This window comes from Topomyia yanbarensis, chromosome 3 (assembly GCF_030247195.1).
Source record: "Topomyia yanbarensis strain Yona2022 chromosome 3, ASM3024719v1, whole genome shotgun sequence".
In the NCBI taxonomy this organism is placed as follows: domain Eukaryota; kingdom Metazoa; phylum Arthropoda; class Insecta; order Diptera; family Culicidae; genus Topomyia; species Topomyia yanbarensis.
This window is the reverse complement of record NC_080672.1, coordinates 37,150,107-37,173,313: the sequence shown is the minus strand read 5'-3', so window position 1 is coordinate 37,173,313 and position 23,207 is coordinate 37,150,107. Positions and strand designations below refer to the sequence as shown.

The 23,207-nt window shown below is 41.5% G+C and overlaps 2 protein-coding genes across 3 annotated transcripts in view; one reads left to right on the top strand and one right to left on the bottom strand.

The window, feature by feature from the left end:
* Positions 1-3,366: 3,366 nt before the first annotated feature.
* On the top strand, positions 3,367-10,916 carry LOC131686880 (uncharacterized). The gene is made up of 3 exons (XM_058970882.1): positions 3,367-3,710; positions 3,775-10,798; positions 10,853-10,916. Exon 2 carries the CDS (start codon positions 3,973-3,975, stop codon positions 10,405-10,407), a length of 6,435 nt encoding a protein of 2,144 aa, XP_058826865.1. The 5' UTR covers positions 3,367-3,710; positions 3,775-3,972; the 3' UTR covers positions 10,408-10,798; positions 10,853-10,916.
* Positions 10,917-18,546: 7,630 nt separating this feature from the next.
* The window catches only part of LOC131688445 (heat shock 70 kDa protein 4), a 35,276-nt gene continuing 30,615 nt past the window's right edge, over positions 18,547-23,207 (bottom strand). For both annotated transcript variants that reach the window (XM_058972692.1, XM_058972693.1), the window contains 2 exons: positions 20,215-20,316; positions 18,547-20,152 (listed from right to left, as the gene is read on the bottom strand). In XM_058972692.1, coding sequence (XP_058828675.1) covers positions 19,457-20,152; positions 20,215-20,316 — 798 coding nt within the window. In that variant the 3' untranslated portion in view covers positions 18,547-19,456. The remainder of the gene's footprint in view (positions 20,153-20,214; positions 20,317-23,207) is intronic.

The following is a 23,207-nucleotide window of genomic DNA, read 5'->3' as shown; positions in this document are numbered from 1 at the left end:
AAAAAGTTTTGAAATATACATAGGTCAGCTCACATTTTTGTTCTAGGTGTGAATTTAAGAACTTTCGCCAAAAATGGCTTAATTTGGACATGATTTAGAGGTGTCTCCAATCAAAAATCGTATTTTTGCTATGTTTCTATAGGAAGCCCCATACAAAACTGACTCAGACATCACTTCGTTAAAAGTTTAATAACTTCTTTTACCAAAGCCGGATTGACTAGCAGTCTTCAACAAATTTGTAGGCGATTAAATTATCTTTCTTATTTTCACTTTCAGTGATAATACGATGCATATAGCGCCACCTAGTGGCGAAAATGCGAGTTAGTGGGCTTTCTCCTTGTAAATTGTCGAAAAATCCCATATAAACTTCAGGCACGTTGGTCCGGTAGCTAGACTTGTCCGATTTGCTTCAAATTTGGAGCAAGTACTCCTGGTGGGACTAGGAATCGACTCAGGGGTGGGCCGATTGAGTTTTCAAAAATTCGTTATTTTTCTGGGCACTCTAATGTACACGGATACGAAAAACTACCAAAAGTTGAGCTCTTTTGACTCAATCTCGGGGTATCGTGGAATAAGGTAAAATAAGGTAAACCGTATTGAAGGTAGTTTCCCTTTAACCACGGCAAAAATCACAACTCATTGACAGGTTTTTTATACTCAACCTTGAGTTAAATATGCCTAAATTTAAGTTGAATCTACCTAATTATGAGTATACCTCAAACAACTCAAAAGTACCTTATTCCACAGAGAACAGACGTCCATCTTCAGCATTCAACTTGTGTAAAATCTCTAACGGTTTCGAAGGTAGTTTGGATATCTAAACCAGGGGTGGCATTCCGCATCTCGATTCGAGTGACTCGATTCGAAACGTTTTGAAGTCGTTTCGACTAATTTGCGGCATTACGTATCACATTCGACCAAGCGTTCGAGCTTGTTAGATTGCGGTACTAGATTTCGACTGCCTGTTCGAGTGCAAACTGTCAAATAAGAGTATACACTGAGAAAAATATTTTTAATTCTGCTACGAATAAGTTTCATAAAACCAACTTTGGTAAAATATAGGAATTGTTTTAATTTTTTTTGGTTGCTTGTTATCGAAATATATTTGGATAAGTTTCGCTAATATAACATTTTTTTCTAGTACACAATAGGGGTGAGCTCTTTGAAATAAAATAGATGTTGTCAAACATAGATCCAAAAAGATCCGATGTAATACGGGAATACGATTTTTTTCCTTTTATGTACGAAAAATAAATTTACCCTTTCCAAAAATATTTATACTATATAAAACAATTGATAAAAGAACGAATCATTCCGTTTCATTGACGAAAAATGTTTTAGACATTAATGATAACTTTTATGCACCGTACGGGCCAATCAACGTCAGAAATAAAATTTTAGTTCATTCCAAATTTCTTTCTTGCATTCTTCAGCCAAAAATATTTGACAGGTATTTTTGTTATGGCTGAATATAATATTTACTTCAAGGTATGAAAACTTTTGAAGTTAGAAAAATTGAACATTTTTCAATCGCTGATAGCTCGTAAAGTATTTGATGCATGGAAAAAATATTAAATATAAAAAGTTGCAGTTCCGCAAAAGCTTGCCGGAAAAATTGATATTTTTTTAAAAGTTGGATCAAATTTTTTGTTTATTTTTTCTTCAAATAATAAAAATCATGTTAGAAATATTGTGTAAAATTTTTGCAGTGGATCTCAAAATGTTTTGCGAGAAATTACAAATATAACGTTAAAAAGGGCAATTTTACATTAAACGCCATGTTATGGGCCAGCTTTAATTGAAATATCTCGTAAAGTAATAAGGTTCTCAATATAATTATAAATATATTCATTGAATAAAAAACTTATTAGTCCGAGCTTGTTTTTTCGATATGTTTCCATCATTTGCAGAATTCATAACATAAATAACAAAAAAAAACTATATCAGATTTTTATTGGTGAATTCATTCGAAAACGTACTTTTTATTATTAATAAATTTTTCGTACAACTAAGAGTTTCCGAGTTATCAGTGGTTGAAAAAAGTCCAATTCATAAAATTCAAAAACTCATAACTTGAAAAAAATCTATCGTATTCAGCCAAATCAAAAATAGATGTCAATTATTTTGTGCTAAGAATGCAAGAAAAAAATTTGGTAGGGATTAAAATTGTGGTAAATTTGACATGGAATAACCCGTACATTAAATATGTAAAACTACTCAACTTTTCGTTCATCAAGATGCCATTAGACGAAACGAACTATTTACAATGCACGAAAATGCTTCGTTGCAGAAAACATGTAATGATTTTGTTCATATCGAATGATAATTTTAATTCCACCTAAGAATTTTTTTCAGTGTAAACAAAATTGCAGTTTGTTTTGTTTTTTTTCCGATGAGCGTGAAATTCACAGAATATAAATAGTGATAGTGGTAAATAAATTGACCCAAGCATGTTCATAATTTGTTCACGTCATTCTCCCTCACCACCTTTTTCAATGCTTGGGCATTATTTTAGTTTGATATAACTGTATTCTTGAACTTCTTACCACAAAATTTTAATATATCTCGCTGTTTAAGTTGATGCACCGAACCATTAAAATGCATAGCTGGTAGTGTGTCTTATTCGGACCTCAGTCGCATGATGGAATGTATTATCTGCAGAATGAGTTATTCACAATTATTCTTAGATTAAATAACATATTTAATATCTAAATAATTGTTTAAAACAACACAACTTCGGAACCGTTTTTCTCAAATCTTTTGGAAAATAATCATAGCGAGCATTGCATTGATATTTTTGGTTTTCTGGGTTTTTTTCAGGAAACTGATAGCTTCCAAAAGTAACAATTTTTTTCAGCAATTGATGAAATTTAAAAAAATTAAAAGCTTAAAATTCGTTAAAATAGCCATTTTTAGTTAAAATTGTGAAGACAAAAATGCGTTTTCGTGTTTGCGGGGTTGTTCGTGTACTTGTTAGTTAATTATTCTGTTATAGCATACAGAGATAGGGAGAACACCATTCAAAATAAAGTTTTTCCAGAAATTGCAAATGGCATAATTTCAATCGGTTGATGCATTCGAATTTGTTAGTGTTTCAATTTGATTCAAATTTCTTTGCTATATAAGATAATATTCTGTATTTTCATGCATTTAATACAAATGACGATATAACAACTAATTCTGTTGGTGTATAAAACGTACATTATGGCATTGAATTCAAGGCTATATTGTGATATTGAAAATAATTGAGGTATAGTCGGGAACAAATGCATCAATTAGTTTTTTACATTTTACCGACATTCAATTAGCTAGAGATTACTGGGTAGGGAAAGTTATGAAACTTAGAGCCATAGTACTCAAGTGTCAACGCAGAAACCGTCGAGCTGGCAACACTGCCTAGCAAATGCAACGCGTCCGCTTCAAAAGCAACACAACAGTAAAGCGCCGCGTCAGTGGGTGACAGACGTCATTTGATGACAGTGGAGATACGTCACCGAACTGTCAACGGCAAGACCGCGTGTTCTCGTAATCGGTCTATTCCACATTAGCCGTGAACGAGAACAGGACTGAACTGGCAAAGTGCTGAAAATTAAACAAATTGAAAATTTAAGTATTAAAGTGAAGAAAAGTAAAGATAGTAAAGAGTGAAAGCGAGGTTAGGAGTAAAGTATAGAATTAGATAGAAGTGAGTTAACTGTGCTAGAAGGAAAGTAAGTTAGCAGCTAAGAAAGAAGAAATATTTTTAATTATTGAAATCTAATTTAACCCCTTTAGCTCGCGGACGAAGCTAACCGCTATCTAGGGCGGAGAAAAGGAATAGCCCACCAAATTGTAAGGTACATTTACAATATAAATACGCTCACTAATTCCGAATTATAATTACAGTTGAAGCTAATTAAAATCATTACGCTGTCAAAACGGCCTTTTTCCTTCGCCCTACAACCTCGACAATCTTCAAAAATTTGAGGTAAGATGGCCGAACAGACGCCAATTGGAGATACAACGGAGTTGGAACAAGAGGAATCCAATTGTGTGGCCTGCCAACGTCCGGATAGTGCGGACAATATGGTCCAGTGTGACCAATGCGACGGATGGCGGCACTATACATGCGCCGGGGTGGATGCGAGTGTGATGAACCGGTCATGGGTGTGCGGTGATTGCACCTCCATGCAAGAGGATGCCATTTCATTGAAGAGCGGTTCCAGTCGTGCCAGTGCAGCGTCGGCGCTTTCCGTCTGTATGAGCCAGCTGGTGGAAAGGCAGCAGCTAGAACGAAAACGTGCGGAAATAGAGCTGCAACGCCGCCATCTTGATGAGCAACAAAAACTCATCGACAAAGTGCTGGAAGGAGAAGAAAATGGCAGCCATCGCAGTGGTGTTTCAGCGCGCAGTGGTACCATTGAAGCGGCTTCACCTACTTCAAGTAAGCGTCTTTCTACCCCACTTCCCCCCGGTGCCCCACTAGCATCATCTGTTCGTCGTTCGGTACCGGCGCCGGGTACACCCAGATCGGTAGCGCCACCGATGGTAACCATTCCCCTAGCAGTGTTGAAGCCGTCTGCGTCTCAGTTACCGCAGGGAACGAAATCTGAGGATGCATTGTTGGAACTCAGGAACCGAGTGGAGCAATGCGAAAGGCGAGCAAAACCGACACACGAACAGCTATCAGCACTACAAGCACAGTTGGAACTGTGCCGCAACATACTTGAGGGATTTCAATCCAGTGCGGAAATGTGCGAACGAGTCGGACAACCGGAAGCAAGCAGTACAGTGACGGAGCAGTTACCAAAGCCAGCGGCAAGCCAGCCGCGCATGGAGAAGCAGACCGGCGCCATTCCCAAGGCGGGCCGAACGTTAGCAACTGTCCCGGAGGACGAACGAATTCGGTCTAAAAATGGTTCCGAAGCTGACGCAGTAGGTGGAATCGACCCAATGAATCGTCGCTGGCCTGTGAGGGAACCGGTAAGCCATACTAGTTTGGCAGCGGTAAGTCAAACAATCGCAGCAACGGAAAGCAATCCAAGCTATATGGAAACCCCAGGTAAGCGTCAAGCCTTGAGTAATTATTCAATAAATGCAAACGAATACACTTCTCAATATTGCCCCACGACCAATATGTATGAAATTTCCCGTGAACAGTCGCGAAATTTCGCGCATCCGGGAAATAGTAAAATTCCTCCTGAAGTTCCCCGCGAGCAGCAGCAAGTTTTTCACGCGCGCCCGGGTGTAACACAAATACTAACTCTGCCCAAGAGTCAATATAAGAATAAAACCGATGAACGAATGCGTGATTCCCCCACATACCCGGTTGAATTCAATAAATTTCCTCTGCCCCCTCGTCTGTCAGAAAATGTGTATCAAGACCAAGTGATTCCCCCTCGAGCTCCAGGAGGTCCAACGCAGCAGCAGCTAGCAGCACGGCAGTCCCTGGCTAAGGAACTTCCCCGATTCTCTGGAGACCCAGCGGATTGGCCGATCTTTATTTCAAGCTATCGATACACAACAGAAGCCTGCGGCTTTTCGGATGGTGAGAACATGCTTCGCCTGCAACGATGTTTGTCTGGTTCTGCGCTTGAAACAGTACGTAGTCGGCTGGTGTTACCAGCAGCGGTGCCCCAAGTGATCGAGACACTTCGTATGCGATTTGGACGTCCTGAGTTGCTGATCAACGCTCTGCTACGCAAGGTGCGAGACATCCCAGCACCACGGTCCGACAGATTGGAAGGTCTCATCGATTTCGGGATGGCGGTGCAAGCGTTATGCGACCACATCGAAGCGGCGAACGAACGCGCTCATTTATCGAATCCTTCACTACTACAGGAACTCGTTGCGAAGCTTCCCGCAGATCAAAGGATGATGTGGGCAGGATATAAGCGTAGTTTTCAAGTCGTCGATTTAAAAACCTTTGGCGATTACATGACGTCGGTGGTGCAGGACGCGTCGAGCGTAGTAACCTTCGAACCTGAGTCCAGAAGGAACAACCCATGCGATCGTCCGAAGAACAAAGCGTTCGTGAACACTCACGCGATGGAAGGAGCAGTCAGTTCTGTACGGTCAATAAATGTGCCAACCGGCGCAGCGAAACAGTTTGACTGCGCACACTGCAGCAAAACTGGTCATCGAGTGCGCGAGTGTATTGCATTTAAAGCGTTGCACGTCGACGACCGCTGGAGAAGAGTCCGAGCTTTAGGTCTTTGTCAGAATTGTCTATTCAGCCATGGACGCAGGGCGTGTCGGATTCGTAGTAGTTGTGACATCGAGGGTTGTCAGTTCCGCCATCATCCACTGCTTCACTCTCTACGTGGGCCTCCAAAGGCTCCAGCATCGAATGCATTAGTGGCGGAGAATCACACCCACCGTCTTCTGACTTCGTCGACGCTGTTTCGGATAATTCCCGTAATCCTACATGGAAGCGACGTCTCGATTGATACCTTTGCATTCTTGGACGAGGGATCAGATCTGACACTAATGGAACATGATCTGGCTGTATCATTGGGTCTGAAAGGTAGCCCTCAGCCTTTGTGTCTACGCTGGACGGGAAACACTTCCCGCATGGAAAAGGAATCGCAACGCATCACTTTCGAGATCGCAGGTGAAGGACAGCAAAAACGGCACAAGATAGTGAACGCAAGAACGGTTCAATGTCTCAATCTGCCGAGTCAGAGTTTCCAGGTGGAAGAAGCAGCGACAAAACACGCGCACCTTAGGGGGATTCCGGTTAGCAGCTACCATAACGCAAAGCCTAAGATCCTCATAGGAATCGACAACCTACGACTTGCGCTACCACTTAAAGTAAGAGAGGGCGATGGTACCGGTCCGATAGCTGCGAGAACCAGATTGGGCTGGTGTGTCTACGGCCCGCGAGAAAGCGGTGACACCGAAGCTTATAATTTCCACGTAAGCAGATGCGATTGCGACGAAGAACTTCACGATACGGTGAAGCAGTTTTTTGCCATCGAAGAAGCAGGCGTGCGCCCGTCAAACATTCCAATGTCTAAGGAAGAACAACGAGCGCTAACCATCCTGGAAACTACAACCCGACGAGTAGAGAACCGTTTCGAAACGGGTTTGTTGTGGAAAGAAGACAATGTAGAATTCCCGAACAGCTACACGATGGCGGTACGTCGTCTAGAATGTCTCGAACGCAGAATGGATCGCGATCCGCTGCTAAAAGAGAACCTCCATCGACAGATGTGCGAATACGAGGCAAAGGGTTACGCGCACAGGGCTACGAAAGCGGAGATAGATGCAGCGGACCCAAGAAGGGTATGGTACCTCCCGGTGGGAGCGGTAATAAACCCTAAGAAACCAGGAAAGGTCCGAGTTATTTGGGATGCAGCCGCCAAAGTCGATGGAGTCTCACTTAACAGCGCTCTTCTCAAAGGTCCGGATCAACTCTCGTCACTTCCAGCCGTGCTATTCCGCTTTCGACAGTATAGGGTGGCGGTCAGCTCGGATATTCAGGAAATGTTCCACCAAATCCGTATCCGAGAGGCAGATAAGAATTCCCAGCGCTTCTTGTGGCGCGCTTGTCCATCGGAGAAACCTACGATCTACTTGATGGATGTCGCTACCTTCGGGAGCACCTGTTCGCCAGCTTCGGCACAATTCGTCAAAAATCGGAACGCAGTACAGCACGCTGAACTGTTTCCTGAGGCATCGAAAGCGATCGTCCACGATCACTACGTTGACGATTACCTGTCGAGTTTCGGATCCGTAGAAGAGGCGACAAAGGTAGCAAACGACGTGCGATACATTCACGGCCAAGGAGGCTTCAAATTGCACAACTGGCGATCAAATAGCGGCACGGTCCTCGAGCAACTGGGCGAAGTACCTGATGGAACTGAGAAGCAACTGAACCTGATCGACGGGTCGACAACCGAGAGAGTGCTCGGTATGCTTTGGAGCCCATCATCCGATGAACTGAGTTTCTCTACTCAAATGAGCGACGAGGTACAAACACTGATTCGCATGGCAACCCGACCGACGAAGAGGCAGATTCTACGTTGCGTCATGACGTTGTTTGATCCACTGGGGTTACTCTCGCCGTTTATCATCCACGGAAAGGTCTTGATCCAGGACCTGTGGCGCGAAGGTACGGATTGGGACGAACAAGTAGGCGATTTAGTCTATGCGAAGTGGCAGAGGTGGATCGAGATGATCAACCATATCGCAGAGATCCGAATTCCCAGATGTTACTTCCCCAACGCCACGAGAAGGACCTACCTCAGGGCTGAAATGCATGTGTTTGTCGACGCAAGCGAAGTAGCTTATTCGTGCGTTATCTACTTACGCATCTTCAACGAACACGGTAAACCACAGTGCAGCTTAGTAGCGGCAAAATCAAAGGTCGCCCCCCTGAAACCGTGGTCTATTCCCAGGCTGGAACTGCAGGCATGTGTACTGGGCGTACGGTGGTCAAAATTTGTGAAGGAAAACCTCGACGTCCCAGTTTCCAAGACGGTTTTCTGGACCGATTCCAGAACGGCGCTATCCTGGATTAATGCCGACCCTCGAAACTATCGCCAGTTCGTGTCCTGTAGAGTAGGTGAGATACTTGAGCATACTTCGGTAAGCGACTGGAGATGGGTGCCTTCCAAATCCAATCCAGCGGACGAAGCAACGAAATGGGGTAGTGGACCGTACTTCAACCACGATAGCAAGTGGTTCCAAGGACCGCATTTCCTGAATCTCCTGGAAGCAGATTGGACCTGTCGCAAAGAACCGGTGATGGTTACCGTGGAAGAAATGCGTGTATCGACACAACATCACAGTTCGTCTGAACCAACGATCGATTTCGACCGATTCTCTTCCTGGGACAGGTTGCAACGTGCGACCGCATACGTTCTCCGTTTTCTGCACAATGTATCGAAGAAACAGCCACGATATAGTGGACAGCTGCAACAGTCGGAGCTGAAGGCTGCTGAAGAAGTCATCTTCAAGTTGGTGCAACGTGAACAATACCCGGACGAAGTTGCAGCGCTGTCAAACAAAGCGCCCAATGAGACCGGTCAAGAAGTCATCGGGAAAAACAGTTGCATCTACCAAATGATGCCGAAGCTGGACGAGAAGGGTTTGCTACGTGAGCAGGGTCGAATCGCGGCAGTTAAGAACGTCGCCTACAACGTGCGCCATCCCGTGATTCTACCGAGAAGGCATCGCGTCACGGAACTTCTGGTGCATCGATTCCACCGCAACTTTCGCCATGGCAATGCTGAAACGGTCGTTAACGAAGTTCGACAATTGTACGCTATCCCGAGGCTTCGATTGATGGTCAAGAAAGTGGGCAGAGAATGCCCGTCCTGCAAAATACGGCGAACCAGACCAATGATCCCTCCAATGGCTCCACTGCCATCTGCCCGCTTAGCCCATCACGAGCGAGCTTTCACCTACACAGGGGTGGATTATTTCGGACCACTGCTGGTGAAGTTGGGGCGATCCAATGTAAAGCGATGGGTCGCACTGTTCACCTGCCTAACGATTCGTGCCGTACACCTAGAAATCGCCTACACACTATCAACGGAGTCCTGTATATCGTGCGTCCGCCGATTCGTTGGACGGCGCGGGCCACCTGCCGAGTTTTTCAGCGACAACGGAACGAATTTCCAAGGAGCCGATCGAGTACTGCAGCACCAGATAAGCCAGGGACTGTCCGCAACGTTTACCAGTGCAAACACGAAATGGAACTTCATACCACCAGGAGCGCCACACATGGGCGGAGCGTGGGAACGCCTAGTACAGTCCGTTAAAGCTGCAATGAAAGAAGCGTATTCCGAGGGGAAGCTTGACGACGAGGGGTTGCAGACGTTGGTCGTGGAGGCTGAAAGTGTCGTAAACTCAAGGCCTCTGACGTATCTGCCATTGGAGAGCGAGGAGACCGAGGCCCTCACCCCGAACCACTTCCTGTTGTTAAGTTCGAATGGGATGAATCAAATGAACGACGAAGATGAAGGACCGAGACAGTTCAGCGAATCAGTTCGGTGTCGAATCCTGGGGGATTCCTGGGAGCAGATCCAGCATCAGCTAAATGTATTCTGGGGGCGCTGGTTGGTGGAATATCTGCCGGTGATCCGCCGGCAACCGAAATGGTTCAGCGAGACACCATCATTGAAACCAGGCGACCTGGTAATGGTCGCGGAGCCGACGAGACGGAGTGGCTGGGAGCGAGGGCGAATAGTTTGCCTGAAGCAGCATGCGGACGGCAGACATCGACGAGCGGTCGTGAAGATAGGCGACAAGACCTGTGTTCGACCAGTGTCGCGGTTGGCTTTGCTCGACGTGAGGAAGAGTGGAGCTCCGGCGGACTCCGGACTACACCAGGGGGAGACTGTCAACGCAGAAACCGTCGAGCTGGCAACACTGCCTAGCAAATGCAACGCGTCCGCTTCAAAAGCAACACAACAGTAAAGCGCCGCGTCAGTGGGTGACAGACGTCATTTGATGACAGTGGAGATACGTCACCGAACTGTCAACGGCAAGACCGCGTGTTCTCGTAATCGGTCTATTCCACATTAGCCGTGAACGAGAACAGGACTGAACTGGCAAAGTGCTGAAAATTAAACAAATTGAAAATTTAAGTATTAAAGTGAAGAAAAGTAAAGATAGTAAAGAGTGAAAGCGAGGTTAGGAGTAAAGTATAGAATTAGATAGAAGTGAGTTAACTGTGCTAGAAGGAAAGTAAGTTAGCAGCTAAGAAAGAAGAAATATTTTTAATTATTGAAATCTAATTTAACCCCTTTAGCTCGCGGACGAAGCTAACCGCTATCTAGGGCGGAGAAAAGGAATAGCCCACCAAATTGTAAGGTACATTTACAATATAAATACGCTCACTAATTCCGAATTATAATTACAGTTGAAGCTAATTAAAATCATTACGCTGTCAAAACGGCCTTTTTCCTTCGCCCTACAACCTCGACATCAAGTGAGAGCAAGGATGTGAAGTAAACAGATCGGAAAACTAGAAGTGGCAGGGTCATTAGAACAGGCTTAATATCGTACGGGCGTAATCTTTGTCTTCTGTTAATGAGGGTCGAGTTCAGGCAGAATCAATTAGAATATAAAATTGTTTAAATCACCACTTTGAAATCAAGAATGGTTGTGATTCTATACATCTATTAAATCGCGATTAGACTAGTCAAGGTGTCTTCACTTTGTTCCAACACTTTTTATTATTACTTGATGTAAGATAATTTATTATCAATATTTAGTATTACTTTTTTCCAAAAAAGTATGTTTTTGATGGTGAAAATAGATATAACATAAAGAAACTCAAAGTACGTGGGAGCTTTTTACACCTTTTGCTAATTTTATATCCTCTAAGTATTCCGAAATAAAAACACAAATCATAATCTCGAACGACAGTCGACAGCAATAAAACTATCGAGTAAATACGTTCGACTCGAGTCGCTTTCGAGTTCGATTGTTATGGTTTCATAATGCCAACACTTCTCGATAATCTAGTACTTCTTCGAGCTAACTCGAACGAAAATTTACTTTCGAGCTCTGTTCGAAATACATAATGCGAAACAAGGTCGAGTCGATAGAATTTTGATCGAATCGAGATGCGTAATGCCACCCCAGGTGCGCTACTGTCGTCATGTTTTTTTGTGGCTGAGTGCGACAGAATTGACAGCGTTTATTCCTCTACCCAGTCAAACTAGTCCGGAACCGATTCGGACTTCCAGCATGAATTCCAGCTCAAATGCGTCAACCGATAGTCGGAATCGGTTGTTTTCTTTGAGCTAGATTCCATGCAGAATCCATCCAGGATTTCGAACCGGTTTCGGAATCGATTTGACGGATAGTTGCGATAGGTTGGTGTGGCGGCGCTAGTGTTTTTAGTATATTAATTCAAATGTTTACACACGTTTTTTAAATATTTTTGTTCGATCATGGATGTCTGTTCTCTGTGCTTATTCCATGGAAGGCATCGATTGAGCCGAATCTCTTTCTTTGTTTTTAACAATACTAATAAGTGCGAAAGCGACGCAAGACTCAAAACTACCTAAATTTGAGTTAAAAGAACTTATTCTGCGGGTTGTTTTATTTTTCCGTGTAGGGCTGATTTTTTGTCTTACACGCAACGCAAAATACATTGCACGTAGCGTAGATCTACCAACGTTGGATCTACTGTCAATTCTCTCTAGTATTGACAAAATATTGAACATGTAACGGTCGCTTTTGTCTCAGTCGTTTTGACAGCAGACTTTGCTATTGGATCCCATTCATCGCAGTCGGATTGTTTTCTCTCAGAATTTCAACGCAATTGTATACATTTAATTTTGTTCTACCGAATTTTACTAATGGCTTTTTTGATTGACCTTGAAACTGAGACAGGTTCTAACCCCAACCGATGTCAGTTCATACATTTTGATAGCAGTTGGGGTTAGAAACTGACTCAGTTTCGCTTCAAGCAAAAACGACATAACTGTTCGGCTGTGCGGAAATTACCGAAATGGATTGAGTATGTAACAACCGATACGAAAACCGATTCTCACTGAGAAGCCCAAAAAAATGTTTCAAAATCGTTCAACACGGGTCCAGCGATGGACATCTGTTGAACCAGACCAGTTGAACGGTTATTTGGACGTCGTTCAACATTGGTCCAACGAACGTCCTTCATTGGGCGATTTTGAAACCGACCGTTCTTAGGCTGTGAACCATTTGGCGATTTTTTTAACCTTTAGTTCAAATTTGACAGGTCAAAAGTTATTTTCTATTGAATGGAAAAATTTAACCGAGAGAGCGAACCATTTCAAAAGTTGACATATGGATAGTTATTTAGAATTGACAGCTGCGATGACCACAAATTGGTAGAGGTGTGAACTTTTGTCAATATTTTAAAATTAGTTTTTTTCTTATTACATTAAGTATGTCAGTCATACTGAAGTCATAGTCGAAAAGTAAACATCCACATCATGAAATAACCCAAACAAATCTTTACACAACACGTTATCGTTTCCATCTTTATCCCTTAATTTTGTATTGTCTATCCTGAGATAAACTAGCGTTTCGTCGATTTGTTGCTATATGTGACACACATGAGTGCGAACGAAACAAAAATAAACGTCAAACCTGCGCGTAATTCGGCGCACGGCTTGGTGGCGCACGGCTGAAATGCCACGATGCGGATTTTAGAAAAGATTCGCAAGATTGAAAAATATTGACAAGCTCAATTAGGTACATAAAATGTTTCCACCTTTTTACTCTGCATCATGGGCAAAATTTTAACCATCGAGCTGTCAAATTTAACTATCGCTCTGTCAATTTTAACCATGCTCTAGAGTATGGTTATTTTGCAAATAACTTTCAAAGTGAGATTTTAACCAAAAGTTCAAAATTTCACCAAATGGTTCACAGCCTTAGAGGGTTGTTTTCGGGCTAGAATTCCAACATAAATCAGCCCCACATTCCGAATCTCATTCTGGATGTGTTGAACTGCCCACTGAGACGTCCAAAAAATTGTTTCAAAATCGTTCAACATGGGTCCAACGATGGACGTTTGTTGAACGGTTATTTGGACGTTGTCCAAATTGGTTCAACGAACGTCCTTCATTGGACGATTTTGAAACCAACCGTTCTTAGAGGGTGAGAAGAGGTTATTTTATGGACATCTACACCAGGGATACATTTCTTAAACAAATGTCTTCATTTGTCTTCACCGATCAGGATTGTCAATCGGGTTTTGACTTTGAGCTAGAATTCTGCCAGAAATCAGTCAGGTCATCGGAAAAAATTACCTTCAAAACGAAAAACCTGTCTTCACAGTTCACACCCTTTCAAATGTCTTCAAAATGAAGACATGTCTTCACATCGGGCAACGCTGATCTACACTGAGAAACAAAAATATGTATATAATTAGCATACTTTCTAATCCCGTCTCTTTTCTTCTGCTGTGATTTTTATGCATTTTGAGGCATATACTTCTAGTAAGTATTCAATGAGTGATGGATAAACCCCAGAAGACAGACATCAATGATCGAACAAAAATATTTAAAAAACGTGTGTAAACATTTGAATTAATATACGATAAACACTAGCGCCGCCACACCAACGTATCCCAACTATCCGTCATATCCATTCCGAAACCGGTTCGAAATCCTGAATGAATTCAGTATGGAATCTTGCTCAAAGAAAACAACCGATTCAGACTCTATCGGTTGATGCATTTGAGCTGGAATTCATGCTGAAAGTCCGAACCGGTTTCGGACTAGTTTGACTGGGTAGAGGAACAACCGCTGTCAATTCTGTCGAACTCAACCACAAAAAAATATGACGACAGTAGCGCACCTGGTTTGGATATCCCAACTACCTTCGAAAACGTTAGAGATTTTACACAAGTTGAATGCTGACGATGCACGTCTGTTCTCTGTGGTTAAAGGTTGTAGATCTTGTCAAATACAACACAAAACCATGTTTGATCAATTTGATATACCCTCAAAGTCTTGATTTATAGCAAAAAAAACTGTTTTTCAGAATTTTCAGCACATAATTTTTTTTGGCTCGGTCGTTTTTCACCGGATATAAATTCTCTAACGGCCAATTTTTTTCACATGGACGAAAACTAGTTTTCGCTGAAAACCGGTTTTCGACTAATTGCCCGGTCACCGTGGCAAGCAGAAAGTTAGCAAAAGTTGAGCAAAGCGAAATTGATGTTGGCAGAGTTTCTGCGAGCGTTTTGCGCGATTTGTGCGAGAATTTTGGCAACGAATTTGCTCGAATGCAACAACCGTTTCTAACAGAAGCGTCCTGTCACATCTTTGTCAGATGTTTTGCTCGATTCGTGATAAATTCTACCAGGTACGAATTACCAGGATCTTTGCACAGTTTATGTCCGAGTTATGCCAGGGTTTAGCTCGGTTCCTGTCAAAATTTGCCAGAAAACACGAGCGAAACTGAGTTCGCCCTAGCACAACTAACCCGACCAGATACGCGCAGAAATCTGACAGGGCTGCCAAACCAAGACTTACAGAAATCTAGCAGAGCGGTCTCTGCCAGAAAATTTGCTCACTGGGTGCTTCCCAGCTATCCAAAAACTGGTTTTCAGCGAAAACTGGTTTTTATCCAGTGAAGAAATTGGCCATAATTGATTTGGGAAGAAGAAAAAATGACCTTTCCAACGGTCTATACCGTTTATTCAAAACGTAATATCTAACAAATGTAAACAAACTGAGTTTATTATGCCAAATAAAAGCTAAGCATTGACTCTTTATCGTCCACAAATAATAGAGAAAAATGATAACTCTTTATATTGTTTGTGGCACTAAAAACTGGATTCTAACAGCACTGCGCACTTACTATTCTTCTATTAAATTCTTCTCATAGACTGGTTAGTTCGACTGGTCTGTCTATGAAAGTACCATCTCTATCACTTGAAATACATGTGTTTTGACAGCTCGCAGTTTTCAGTAGCAGTTTGATCACTCGCACTTTGAAAGTGCGAAGTCCAGGTTGGTGGGAAGTGCGCAATATGTTAATTTAATCTTAAGTCAAAATGTCACATATAGTATACCAAAGTTACCCACTGAGACGTCCAAAAAATTGTTTCAAAATCGTTCAACACGGATCCAACGATGGACGTTCGTTGAACGGTTATTTGGACGATGTCCAAATTGGTCCAACGAACGTCCTTCATTGGACGATTTTGAAACCAACCGTTCTTAGAGGGTATGCTAATATTTTGTAGATGTGATGTTTTGCGTTGTGATGTTTCTCCAAGTCGACTAGAGTTAGTATGTTTTCCCAATGCCAAACCTCATATCTACACTCTCGATTGCAATACAGCACATGAAATATATCACAACTACCCGGTCAAACCATTCGGAATTTGATTCGGAATCCTGAATGGAGTCAGTATGGATTCCAAATCAAATGCAACAACCGATTCTGAGTCGGAATCGGTTGTTGCATTTGATTTGGGATCCATAATGACTCCATTCAGAAATCCGAACCGGTTCCGGAATGAGTTTAACTGGGTACAAGCCCGTCTGTCTAAACGTCACAGTAAAATGTGCTATCTACAAACGGAGACCACATATGTAAAAAAGCATAATAGCCAAAGTGATTGGCAAAATATAATAAAATAAGTTATCAATTATCTCTCTATTATCTTCGCGAAAAATATATAATATGCTTATACGATCCTGCAATGAGTAAATGCAGAGGTGATAGTAGAATCAAATACAAATATGTAATAATAATTTGTATTTGGTAGAATTAATAGCCTTCTGTGTGCTTTAATTGTTAAATAAATTTGAAAGTTGCACGGAAATTTTTGCGCGCGATTTTCTCCGTTTGAAGTTTCTGTTAGATATGATGTAATGAAAAAACGCTCTAGATGTTATGTACTTTTGTCCTTTTTTCCAAATTAGAAACTTGCTCGCAGGAACTAACGGAAAGCTACACGGTAAAAAATCGTCACTCTAATGAAAAGTGATTTGCAGTTGATTTCGCACTACTTGCCCAACATTTTAATGCGATGTGTCAATCTATTGGAATAGATCATATCAAAGCACTACAAAATCAACAGCAAAACACTTCCATTTGAAATGAGTTGCACATTGCTTCTGATTGATCTTGCATTCAACTATATACACATTTTTTACGGCATATCCCATTATAAATATGTTAGCTGAGAATTAATAATTGCATAAATTAACCACAAGTACAATATATAATACTCACATTCTACATTACTTTGGAAATGCAACTTATCCATTTTTGCTCCTATTTACGAACATGTGTTTGTAATCGGTTGAAGACTTTAGTGTTTTGGTACCTTTGACAGTTGTAATTAAAGATGAAACCACTCAAATTCAATAGATTAGTACAGTGGTACAAATTCAACGGCTATTCATTTCAATTTAAAGATCATTTCTATTAAATAGCTTTCAAAGACCAGGTCATTTTGATACGAGTTATGAATCCTTAAAAAATCAATGCTAAATCACTTCAATTGTTAGTGATGCATGATAAACTGATTCAAGTGTAAAATCATTTGAATTAAACGTGACAATTTTTTACCGTGTATAATTGTAGAATCTTCCCAGTAAAACTCATTCCGGAACCGGTTCGGATTTCTGAATGGAGTCAGTATGGATTCCAACTCAAATGCAACAACCGATTCCGACTCAATCGGTTGTTGCATTCCCACCCACTGAGACGTCCAAAAAATTGTTTCAAAATCGTTCAACACGGGCCAACGATGGACGTTTGTTGAACGGTTATTTGGACATTGTCCAAATTGGCCCAACGAACGTCCTTCATTGGACAATTTTGAAACCAATCGTTCTTAGAGGGTTTGAGTTGGAATCGATACTGACTTCCTGAATGGAGTTTCGAATCAAATTCCGAATGGTTTGACCGGGTTATAGTGCGAGACAATCACCCAGTAAAGTTCAGCCGGAAATGAACTGGAATTCTGGCTGGTTCCAGTTCGTATTCCGGCTCCAGTGCAACAACCGATTCTAACTAGAATCGGTTGTGTCACTGGAGCCGGAATACGAACTGGAACCAGCCAGAATTCCGGTTCATTTCCGGCTGAGCTTAACTGGGCAACCTTACCCGGTTAAACCATTCGGAATCCTGAATGGAGTCAGTATGGATTCCAAATCAAATGCAACAACCGATTCTGAGTCGGAATCGGTTGTTGCATTTGATTTGGAATCCATAATGACTCCCCACTGAGACGTCCAAAAAATTGTTTCAAAATCGTTCAACACGGGTCCAACGATGGACGTTCGTTGAACGGTTATTTGGACGTCGTGCAAATTGGTCCAACGAACGTCCTTCATTGGACTATTTTGAAACCAACCGTTCTTAGAGGGTCCATTCAGAAATCCGAACCGGTTCGGATTCAACTGGGTATTCTTGTTTACGACGAATGCAAAATTCGTTCTAAATTGGTTTGTATTCCCGTTTGCGACAGCTAAATCAAATGGGCATACTATTCGTTCGAATCGCTTTCGAACGAATATCGCATTCGTCGTAAACAAGAATAAGGGTGAATACTTCACTAACCCCTTAAGAGTTCGTGCGAGCAAGTATCTAATTTGGAAAAAAAAATAACTGCCATTTTTCAACCGATTTCGATGATAAATAGGTCGTTAGATGCTCTCTTTAAATTTCTATTAAAACAAAGATGCTTCTTTAGAAGAGTTTTGAGCAATTTTCATGGTAAAATCGCAAAATTGTGGTTGCTTTCATATTGTCCCAAAACCGCAAAGTATTTTTGACAAAAGAACATAATATAGCATACCGTTGGAAAGGTCATTTTAGCTTGATATTTTTTTTTTCGATTGACATTTCGATGTTTTTCGGGTATATTGAATTCGGGTGAATTGCATTCGGGTTTATGTTGCATTCGGGCGAATGTCTCGGGTGTTCGTGGCATTCGGGTTTATGTGACATTCGGGTAAATGGCTTTCGGGCGAATCTGATAGAATGCTCCCAACACATGCCGCACTGAAATAGCACCATTTTTTACCTACAGGTTCCCTAATAAAGATACTGGGCAAATTTCGGCATCAAACGAAACAGTTATAGGTGTTCAGCGAAACTCGATCCATCATCGTTCTTTATGCTGCTTTGATTTTCACAAGAACATAGTTTGATACACAGTTAGTCGTCCGTGATAAACCCACGCTAGACAACGGGGCTTGTGTATTTAAGTTTGATTACTAATACCTATCATCTCCGCAGAGCGACAATTCGAATAGGATTCTAAGCAGAAGTACCTGTTGGTGTCGCTCTGTTTTACTAGCTTTCATAATCACGAAATTCGTTCAATCTTTCATATCTGGCTCTCAAGATACATCTAACATTATTCATGGTTTTTTTTAAATATTTAATCCTTTGAGAATTGAGCAGCAACTCGAAAATAATCATGCCTAATTCAGTAAACAAGTAGTGTATTTCTTGATTCGTTCGTACAGAGTTCTTCAGCAAACAATGAATTCTTCTGCCGTTAGTAGTGTAGCAGTAGAATGGTTTTTACATAACACAAGATTGTGACTATTAGTAATAAAAGCAGTTGCAAGCTCCACGACCTTTGCTACATTAAATCAGTGGACGATAAGGAGCAATGGTATGGGACATGTTATCGAATTACTAGAAAGGCAATATTTTGTTATTTTTGATTGGCGATAAATCTCCGACCTTAAATAAAGAAAAATACGTGAAATGTGCATAGCCATCATCCAGTAACATCCGGTGAACGAGGGCCAAAACCGTCAGCTTATTACTGATAATAGAATAACTGTTTTTGTGTATCATAGCGTGGGATTTAAACTTATATGTAGTGATTTTAAGTGAAACATAAAAACTCACAGGCCTTTCATTTTTTTATACAATCCCATTACTCTCGCGTATCTTCTCATCTTATTCAAATAATCATTAAATAAAAGTGTATTTGTTTGTAGAGTTTGGGTTTGTAACGCAAACGCAATGATTAACTAGCTTATTCAACGTCCATTTTATCCTCGGTGAAGTCCTTAGGTTGATGATTAGCATCCGGCTGTTCCTTTGTCTGATCTGTTCCGTTCTGTGCCTGTTCCTTGTTGTTATCCGCCGGAGGAGTTGGAGGTTTTGGCTTTGGTCTGTTTAGCACCGAATTCGTGCAGGTTGCCAGCGTCTGATTCTCGTGACGAATATCAGCGACCTTCACCGGAGGATCCTGTGTTTTGCGAACGGTGACCAATCGCGATCGAGACTCTTCGTACCATTTCTGTGCCTTCTGTGCCGCCTCGGTAATATTCAAAATTTCCGTCTCGGTAAGGTGATCATACTTGGGATCCTTAGCGCGGAACTGTTCAACGGCTTTGTACGTCTGCTGAATCGTGTAACCCAATTCGATGAAGGCCTGCTCGTGTCCATTGTATTCCTCGCATCGGGCACGAATAGGATCCGTCTGCTGACGCAGTCCGGCCAGTTTCTCCTTGTAGACGGACTTTTCGCAATTTTCGCCGTCCTCGTACAGCCAGTTTTCGATATCCTCCAGTTTGAGGGTGATCTGCGACGCATCGTCCGGATCGACGTAGGCGCTCAATTCGCCGTCCTCCTGAATCTTGCCACGGACCTCGTAGACGAACTCCTCCAGCGCATTGCGAGCATCGATGCGTTCCTTTTCCTGCCGATCGTTGGCAATCATTTTCATCTAAAGAGAGGCGAGAAAGCAGGTTAATATTTTAACGAAAAAAAATGTGTGTCGATATTTACCTCCAGTTCGTGATAATTGGACAGTTCATTGCTGACGAAGCCGTGGGTTCTGCTATCTATGGTTAGGTCAATAGACTTTGATACAATCTTCTTCTTCTTGTCCTGGAAATACAATAAGCAGTGTTGTTAGCTGGGTGTTCGGTTTGGTTGGAAAATGAGAATTTTTTCGAGAAAATAGTGTGCATGCTGCTGTAGGTTCGGTGGTGCAAAAGGAGCAATCTAGGCAAATGACTTTGGGAGCGGTGTGTGCAGTTTAAGGTATACAAGAAAACGGTGTATTTGCTAGGAGTGAAATTAAACGGAAAAGTATAATATGAAAAATAGCAAAAATTAAAAATAATAATTCACCTATCTGCCTTATGTCAAAAGTAAAAACAGATGTTCAGACCTGCGCTTTTTATCCTTTGCAACTAAATGAATTGTACGAAGATCCCTAAGGATAACGTTGAATAAAAACTTAAGCTGATTTTTTTTCATTTTCGCGCAAAAATTATATGTAGGGTAACAGTTCCCTAATTCATCTTAGCACCTCTATTTATCCCCCTTATTTGAACACATTGGTTAGAGCGTGTTTGCTGTTCAACGCATTAGCTTAAATGGTAGAATAAATAACTGCTGTACTCTACTTTCCACTTCACTCAAGCGCGAGTAATTTACATTTTGCGGGCTAGATTTTTAATTGCATTACTTCTTAGGGACGAAGCGAAGATGTTAAAACTTATTTAAATGCAATCCAGTGACAGTTGGCCGAGTTATCAACGCAATAGTGTGACATCTTGACTAATTAGATGAACAAAAACTTGCCTATCCTATGTATGAATTTATATCAACACGAGAATATTAGGTTTGGCAGCTAATTGTTCCTGTGTTCTCTTCTTTTCTTTTTTCTTGTGGTAGTGAACCGGCATAAAAAGGAGCAATTTTGCTCCTGTTTGCTCCGGATCAACTGAAAGCAAGAAGCATGTACTGAAAGAACAAATCTAGAGAAAATTTACAATAGGACGTAAGTAACAATGAGAGATTCTCTTTGGGGTCTTTCTCTTCTGTTCATTACTCGGTCATTTCAACATTTACTACTCTACTCTTTGGTTTTAATAATAAAACCGTCGGCTTTCGATATGTACTGGAAAATTCGTGCAAAGTGTTGTAGTGACGTCGTAATAAACGAAAGAGAAAGTAAACAAAGAGATGCTCTCAATGTTACTTACGTCCTATTGAAAATTTTCCCTAGAAATCTTTGATTTCAACTTCAAATGACGAAGCATTATATGGGGGAGGGGGGAGTTTTGTATTTTGTGATGATGTGTGACGACAGGGGGATAGGGGGTCATGTCATGCTACGTAGCTTTTTTAAAGGGGAATAGAAAAGAATTTCAAAAAAAATTTACGGTGACAAGGGGGCAGTGTTACCGTCAAGCTACGTAATTACCAGGGGGGTATTTAGAGGTTTGTGACGAAACGCTACAATGGGGGAGGGGGGTGTTAAAAATCACTCAAAAAATGCTACGTCATTTATGGATGGTTCCAAACTGTTTTTTTTTTCTTCAAAATAGACATGATTATTGAGCAACCTACATTACAGCGTTATTAAATTTTAACAGTAAGCAACTGATAGCTGGGGAGTTTGATATGCAGGGGAAATACGCATTGATTGGTCTGAGTAGAATGATGGGTGATGTTTTTTTTGCTACCAACCAATGCAATGTGTGATCTTTGAATGAATGTGACTTTCAAGAAGTGAATGAAAGTGACGTTCAAGAATGCTTTAAACAGTTGATGATGCGAGTTGGCGTTGGATATATGACCTTCGATTGACGTGGTCTATTTTCACTGGTTCAGATGCCTTCATGGCTGGTTGCTGAATGAGTTATTAAATGGATAGATCAATTCGTTTGGGTGGGGGACCGGTGGATTCTAGTAGTTGTTGAGGCGGCATTAGTTACGACGGTCCTCTCCACGGTGTCCCACAGTTTTTCGGGACTGGATTTGAAGTTGCAGGAACAAGAAAGCATGGTATCAAACCTGAAAATTTTTGTTTGCAGGCGAAATAGACGGCAAGAGAGAACAGGGCGACATTAACGAACGTGTTACGTCAGAAAGCAACTTGGTTGAAAAATCTTCAACAGGGCATCATTTGCGGTTTTTTATCGAAATGATTCGGCTACTGAAACATTGCAACGTGGTAGGAGAGCGATATAATATAAGTGTTTCGAAACGCTGTTGGAAGTATGCGATTCACTAGTGATCGGACACGAAAATCATAAGAAAGTTGAACGAGTTGAAGAAAGCTACAGAAAATCTACGACTACGACATCGTCGACTGGGTCTATCTATAGATACCACAATGAAAAAGAGGACTGTCGGGTAGATAGGTGTCACATCGCATTCATTGTTATACATATTAAGCCATTGTAGATTGGTCGTGCACCATTGTGGTGGTTGGTAGATGGATGTGCACTGTTGTGGTGGTTTTATACTTACGAGCAGAATTGTCAATGAAACAATCAATTTTTTTTGCATTTCTACTCGAAGGTACAAAAATGTTCAAAACCAGTGCACGGATTTACCTTATTCTAGATGCGCAACGACTGTGTGAAACTGATGAAATTCGCTCGTTTTCGCGAAACAGTCTGCGCTCTGAAAACACGTTATTTGGCATAACGGACCTTTGACATAATTATCTTTAACTTCTGTCATTTGGAATAACAAACATTTGGCATAATTTTGCTAAGAGATCTCACTGAAGCTCATTTGGCATAAGAGAATTTGTAGTTTATCAGCGAATGTTCAATAAGTTAAAGCGGCACTAAGAAATGATGTTCTTTAAATATGAGCGCAGTTGTTTCCAGTTTGCTTTTTGAAATTCTTGTGTCTGCCTATTTTTGCAATTATGAATTGTTTGTCTATGACTTACGTTGTAGTATAGTGTGGAATTCACAGATTTTTATTGATGCAGCGTACTAGAACTTCGATCCACCAGACAGTAATTAAAG